Source organism: Euphorbia lathyris, chromosome 6 (genome assembly GCF_963576675.1).
Source record: "Euphorbia lathyris chromosome 6, ddEupLath1.1, whole genome shotgun sequence".
NCBI classification, from domain to species: Eukaryota; Viridiplantae; Streptophyta; class Magnoliopsida; order Malpighiales; family Euphorbiaceae; genus Euphorbia; species Euphorbia lathyris.
Genome location: NC_088915.1, coordinates 20,820,483 through 20,826,781, shown reverse-complemented (window position 1 = coordinate 20,826,781; position 6,299 = coordinate 20,820,483). Strand labels below are relative to the sequence as shown.

At 33.5% G+C, this 6,299-nt stretch overlaps 1 protein-coding gene across 1 annotated transcript; it reads right to left on the bottom strand.

Moving 5' to 3' along the window:
* Positions 1-506: 506 nt before the first annotated feature.
* LOC136233469 (plastoglobulin-1, chloroplastic) lies at positions 507-4,225 on the bottom strand. The gene is made up of 3 exons (XM_066023136.1): positions 3,426-4,225; positions 1,745-1,940; positions 507-1,035 (listed from the first exon to the last, which is right to left on the bottom strand). Exons 1-3 carry the CDS (start codon positions 4,022-4,024, stop codon positions 724-726), a joined length of 1,107 nt encoding a protein of 368 aa, XP_065879208.1. The 5' UTR covers positions 4,025-4,225; the 3' UTR covers positions 507-723.
* Between the last annotated feature and the right edge of the window lie 2,074 nt (positions 4,226-6,299).

The following is a 6,299-nucleotide window of genomic DNA, read 5'->3' as shown; positions in this document are numbered from 1 at the left end:
ATTTTGTCTCAATTAGGTCACTTCGTCGATATTAGTGGTTAAACGGCATCTAAATGATATCATAGCTGACACGTCAACATGAGTCAACTCAAATCTTTGATTGAAACGACACATGACATTCACATAAACGCAACTTGGCTACCATGTGTCGGTTATTTTTATGGAGAGAAAAAACAAATTTTAGTTTTTTTCATCAAAATAACCGACATGTGGCGGCCACGTGGTCGTTTTGATCAAAGATATGAGTTTAGACTGGCTATTTATACTGACGTATTAGCCATGGCATCATGCATTTTAACCACTGAAATCGCCGGAGTGACCTAATTGAGATAAAACTCAAAGTTAACTAAATTGAAGATGAGTGACTATTTTGAGACAACCGTGTAAGTTAATTAGCCAATTGTGCATTTAACCCATTATCATCATCCATATTATTCTCTAATCTCATTCTCACTTTTATCCATTGTAGCAAATATTTAACCCTTTTCAAAAAAAAAAATCTGATATTTCTCAAACAATATATTGCACTAAAATACTATAGACTTGAATTGTAATTTTTCTATATATATGTTTTTTCCAAGCTTCTGTTTCCCCTTCTAAACCATTTCTCTTTTCTATAAGAGTAAAAAACAGAATGAAAAGACTATTGATAATATGTGCTTAACAAGCAGCACATGAAGAGACGGTCAATATGTGCTTTACAAATAATACCTGGTTTGGTTTCTAGTCCAGAAGAGGACTACCTTCTTTCACAAGAACAAATAGACCACCATCTCCTCTAGAGATTCGTAAATCCTCATCGAGATATGTAATAAGAAGCCACGACGACCTTGACGAGTCGCCTGGAATCGGAACCTTCAAAGGAGGCTGACCAGAGATTGTTCTTGAGATATTTGCCACAAAATCCTGCAGGGGGTTAATGATTTGCTGCACAGGCGATATGTTAACATTCTGACCAAAGATATTCAAATTTTCTGGGAGATCAACAGTCGATTTTATCTCCGGTGGTCGCAAAGTGCTTTCCTTAAATTGAACCTGGAAACATTGAAAGTATACTTGTGAACATTCATAAAATAACACCTATAATTTGTTAAGGTAAACAACCATTTCCTCCATGTCCTACTGCTCTGCTCTTTAAAACTACTGTCTTCACTTGAAACAAAAAAGAAAATAACATGTTATGCCTTGAACTTTATGCATTTGTGCTATTGAGCCTCTCAACTTCAACTTTGTTTGTATTAAACCCTTGAACTTTATAATTGGAACAGATTGAGCCTTTTTTAAAGCAAACAATGCACCATAAAGAGAGTAGAGCTGACAGAAAGCCTTTTTAACACAAATAAGGTGGTACGTGAACCTACACCATAAAGACAGCGTCTGAATGACGAAAAATAGAAAAAAAAAATTGAGCTTTATAGATTTCAATTATAAAATTCAAGGTTCAATAGAACAAAAAATAAAGTTGATAAGCTCAAAAGAATAGACTCATCAAGTTCAAGGACTTGATAGAACAAAGTTGAAGTTGAGGATCTCATTCAAGCCTAATTCCTTCCAAACACGCGGAAAGCTCAAACCCAAACAACATCGGCCATTTTGCATTCAGCCATCCTCATATTTTAGGAATTCAATAATTTAAAATTTCACGGGAGGGAAAGGCACCACAAAGTGCAAGCTATAAAATTTGTCAGAACAAGCGCTCCCAAGAAGCTACAGAACCTAATCATACTACTACTTCCAGAAGTACCTGTATTCTCGAAGGACTTCGAACTTCAAATGAGGCAGTTGCACTGAATGAGAATGTAGCAAAAGGGCTTGACAATTTGGTGGAGTTATCAATAGAGAGATTGTTGGAATCAATTGTTTGAGATATCTTTTCAACTTTCAACAACGGTGTTGTACCCACTGCCAAAAGCGGCAACAGCTCAGAAAATGCCGTATACCTATAAATTAGAGCACAAATCAGATTTAAAATCACCTAAACTAGAATTCAAATGCAAAACATTCTACAACCTCCCTCAGTATGCAGGCAATACCATTTTGTTTCCCATTTTAAATAATATTACTATCATATGCCCACACCATAATCAGAACAGCATAATTTAGCAGGGAGAAGTGAAGACAATCCTATATCGATAACAATCAAACTTCACATATCACACCAAACAATTGGCCATTACTCCCATGTTGGCCTTGTTTATGGAAAGGGCTTTTTAATGCAGCCTAATTGATCTAAACGAAAGGAAACAATGTTTTTACGAAAGCATGAACTCTTGACAAAGAAAATGAGAGAAGCATCGATTATCACTCAGGAGTAAACAAGAGTCTCACAAACCTTTAGCTGAATGCACTTTTAAATGGTACTCATGAAGGAACATTTGGACTAGGAACATATAAAATTGACAAGCTAAAAGGGCATGATATTATTGTGAGTTGTGACATGTCCATAGTAATTTTTCAGATGAAACAGCAAAGATTAAAAGCATAGTTGTAAAAACTGCTTTTGGTGAATACATGCTGAAAGGAAACCGTACTTTACATTGGAGGAAGAAGCGTTAGTAATTATTGAAATTTTCTTGAATTATGATTGCATTTTCCTTCTTCTATTGCAATAATATTTTTCTGTTACAAACAATCATGCAGTTGATGAAAGAGGCTAAAACATGAGACATCTCAACCCAAATGAGACACTTTGTTAGTTCCTTGCCTCACTAGGAAGAACAAGTGAGCACTTAAACCGCCTTTAACAACTCTTAAACTTAATTAGTGCCCAAGACCATTACCAAACAAGAATTAAAAAATCTTCCTGTGGATCAGTAGTTAGGAAAATCACTGCTTAGCAATATTTCTAGAACAAGACAGGTTGAGCAAATTCCTATTTCCATATCCAGTCAATGGATGAAGTAAAGGTGAACATAAGCATCAAAAGTTATTGTTATGGACACCCCAAGTATTCTCTCTACTGTAGTTTTTCATTCTAATTAAGAAGACCTTATAAAATTCTGCAGCGGAAAGGCCGAAATTTTGAAAATGTCCATTCAGGAAAAACTAAAAAGTAGATGAAACACCTCAAATACAAACAACAATAAGCATGTTAAAGCAAGTTAAAGCCACTCAATGCCATTAGAAGCATCCTATTTCATGTTCTTGCAAGGATACAAAATTATGATAAAGCTTAGAGTAAGCACGGTGCTTACTTAAGAAAGATATTACAAATGCTAATTCTTTTTACTCAGATAGCATTGGGATGCTTCCTTAAGCTCTTCAAGTAGAGAATTAAAAGGTTATATCTACCAAAGAGCAATACAAGATTCAAACAAAAGCACAGCAGAACAATCTTCCAGCAAAATCATTCTAATAGCCATTACAGAAAACAGAAAACACATAGTATCGCCATATATAAATTTCAAAAGAAGAAATTAACTTACAACAAAATCCATTCGCCATCCAAATTGGCAGTAGAATCCACAGGCGATGGAGTTGGATTCAGAGCCTCCAACTGACTAACCAATTCCGAAACCTCTCCCCTCACTTGCGGACTAGCCCCAAACCCGAAATTCGTACCATAAACTGTATCCACCAAAGCCTTCTTCAAATTATCCAAGGTATCATCCTTTTCAACAACCACACCCGTACCTTGATCCACACTACCATTTCCCCCGCTAGCATACTCCTCCTCCCACTCATCTTCATCTCTCGGAGGATCCACGTCGGTAGTAGTCGCGTAATAGGGTTCAGGTGAAGTCTTTTCGCCCCACTCATCAGTGACGCTGACAGCATTAGGATCCGGATTTGGATTTGGATTTGTGTTAGAATCGGGTTCTGGTGCGGATTCGGAGAGGGAAGAGAGTGGAATAAAAGAGGGGAATGTGGGTTTCAGGGGAGTGAGATGCTTGGAAGTGAAATTGAGGGTTTTATGGGGTTTATTGAAGAAGAAAAAGAGAGTGGGTGAGATTGTAGGAGAAGATTGAAGAAGGTTATTGTTGAAGAAGAGGGAAGAAGATGAAGAAGAGGGAAGGATGGCCATTGTGTAACTTGTGAACAACAATGGTTCTCTGCTACTGTATCTGGTTTGAAGAACTTCCCAAGATTTTTATGGTCCTCCTCCCCCTCGTGTCCTCTCGTTGTTTTTAAAAATTTAACAATTAAAAGGACATCTCTAAAAAGGCTGAAAAAAATCAAGAGACAATAGTGACATTCTCACCCAGCAGCAAGCTGATCAGTCATCCGATTCTGCTTGGAGATTGTCCGACTCCATTAGCAACCTCCTAATCTCCAGATCCTTTGTCACCCTAAACCCATAAAAAATACCTTAGAGCTCAGCAATAAAAGAGGAGCTCAAACTCATTCAAGCATCTTCAGCATCTCTCAATACACCGCGGACAGCAATTCTTCCGTGTTCAATTTTACCATCCATTCACGTGGTCTATCCCAGCCTTTGGATAAAACCTGCTAAACTATCAACCTTGAAACTCTCGATTATTGAATTAACTTTTCAAAAGAAGAAAGCCAGCAAATTAGGAATGACAACCGCTCCTTCTCCAAATGCCTCAACATTCTTCCAATGCCAATTACTCTATGTTCGAACTCAGCCAACAACTTCCCTTCAACATCGGTTCGGTTATTTATATATTTAGTTCGATTTTATCAATATTTTATAATATTTTAAGTTTTGATTATAGATCCAATTTGAGTAAAAAAACTATTGGTTAAAATAAATCAAAATTAATATATTATGTTAAATTATGTTTTATATATGTATATAATATTTATTTCGATTAAGTTTTTGTACTAAAATAACTGGAAATAAAAATAGCAACATATTAAACAAAATCGAACTAAAAATATAAAATAATAGAATCGGTAATTGAAATTAAAAATATTATAAAATATTGATCAAAATCTAACCGAAATATATATAAAAAATGAACAAAAAATTTATTTCGATTGAGTGAGAGATATCTAATTGACGGTTTTAAAAGATTATGGATCTAATCAATTCTTAACATATATCGAAGATCTAATTAATTTTTAAAGTATAAATTTAAAATCTATTTACGCTTTAAGTCATCTAAAATAAAAATAGTAAGAATCATTTATATTTGATGGCTTAAAGTGTAATTAGATTTTGTAGGCTCCCGACAGTTTATTTGCTTCTAATTCACTGTGTATAAATGTAACTATAAGAGCACGTTTTGAGTATAAGTTTCCCTCTACTTATTATTTGGTTTTAGAATATATTTGGTTTTAGAATATTTGGTTTGAGAATAAGTGTATTTTTGAGTAACGGGTTCAGTAATAAGTTTCCCTCTACTTATTATTTGGTTTGAGAATAAGTGTGTTTTTGAGTAACGGGTTCAGTAAATATACAGTTTGGTAGTATGTGTTGAAATGAGTTTAAAAATGTACAATAAATCTTCTCATTGAGTTAATTTTATAAATTTTCCAAATTTCAGTATTTTATTAATTATTTTTATGTATTCTACCAAACTTTCTCCTTCTTCGTTTCATTTAGTTTCCCTCTACTTATTATTTGGTTTTAGAATATATTTGGTTTTAGAATATAGTTGTTAGAAGGAGTTTGGAAAGCTCATTGTCTTCTATCTTTCTAGTTCTTTATAGAGTCGCGTCATTTTTCACTTCTAATGTCTCGATTTAGAATAATAAGTCAATGATGGTCCAGGTCTATTCCGAACTCGCTCAACTCCACACATAAAATGGATTAGGTTTGAGATATGTCTAAAAAAAAAGTTTGAGCTCAACTTGGTCCGATCCACCTTTATATTATTATACATTTTATTACCTCTATTTTATTTGTATTGCTTTGTTAAATATATTTTGTTCTAAAATTATATTTTGTTTTGTTTTTATTCATATATATAGTTTAATCTTATCTATACTATATATAATAGCGGAAGCATAGAGGAATGAGAAGAAGTGTTTTAGAGGTCTTTTTGATGAGTTGTCAACGTAGTAAAAAATCGAAATTAAAATTAAAAATAACATATTTATATTTATAATATATTAAATAATTACTAGCCTATTAATTAAAATAATAAAAGCAAATAAGAGTTACAGGAATATGAAAAAACACAAAGCAAATGAAATCCAAAAGTCACAAATAAACTTCTATATAAAGCATGATAGATAGTATTCCACTATTATATTCATTCGTCATGATAGATAGTATTATGTTTCTGAAGGTAATTATTCGATTTTTTTTCATATGTTGTAGTTATTTTGTTCTCAATTGTGTTGTTGTTTTATTTTTATTAAACGATAATTGTTATAGTTTCAAAAGT

Coding starts and splice junctions, on each gene's coding strand:
- LOC136233469 (XM_066023136.1), bottom strand. CDS start 4,024: ATGGCCATCCTTCCCTCTTCTTCATCTTCTTCCCTCTTCTTCAACAAT. Junction 1,941..3,425: donor GATGGCGAATGGATTTTGTT/GTAAGTTAATTT, acceptor TCTAATTTATAG/GTATACGGCATTTTCTGAGC. Junction 1,036..1,744: donor GAAGTCCTTCGAGAATACAG/GTACTTCTGGAA, acceptor CAATGTTTCCAG/GTTCAATTTAAGGAAAGCAC.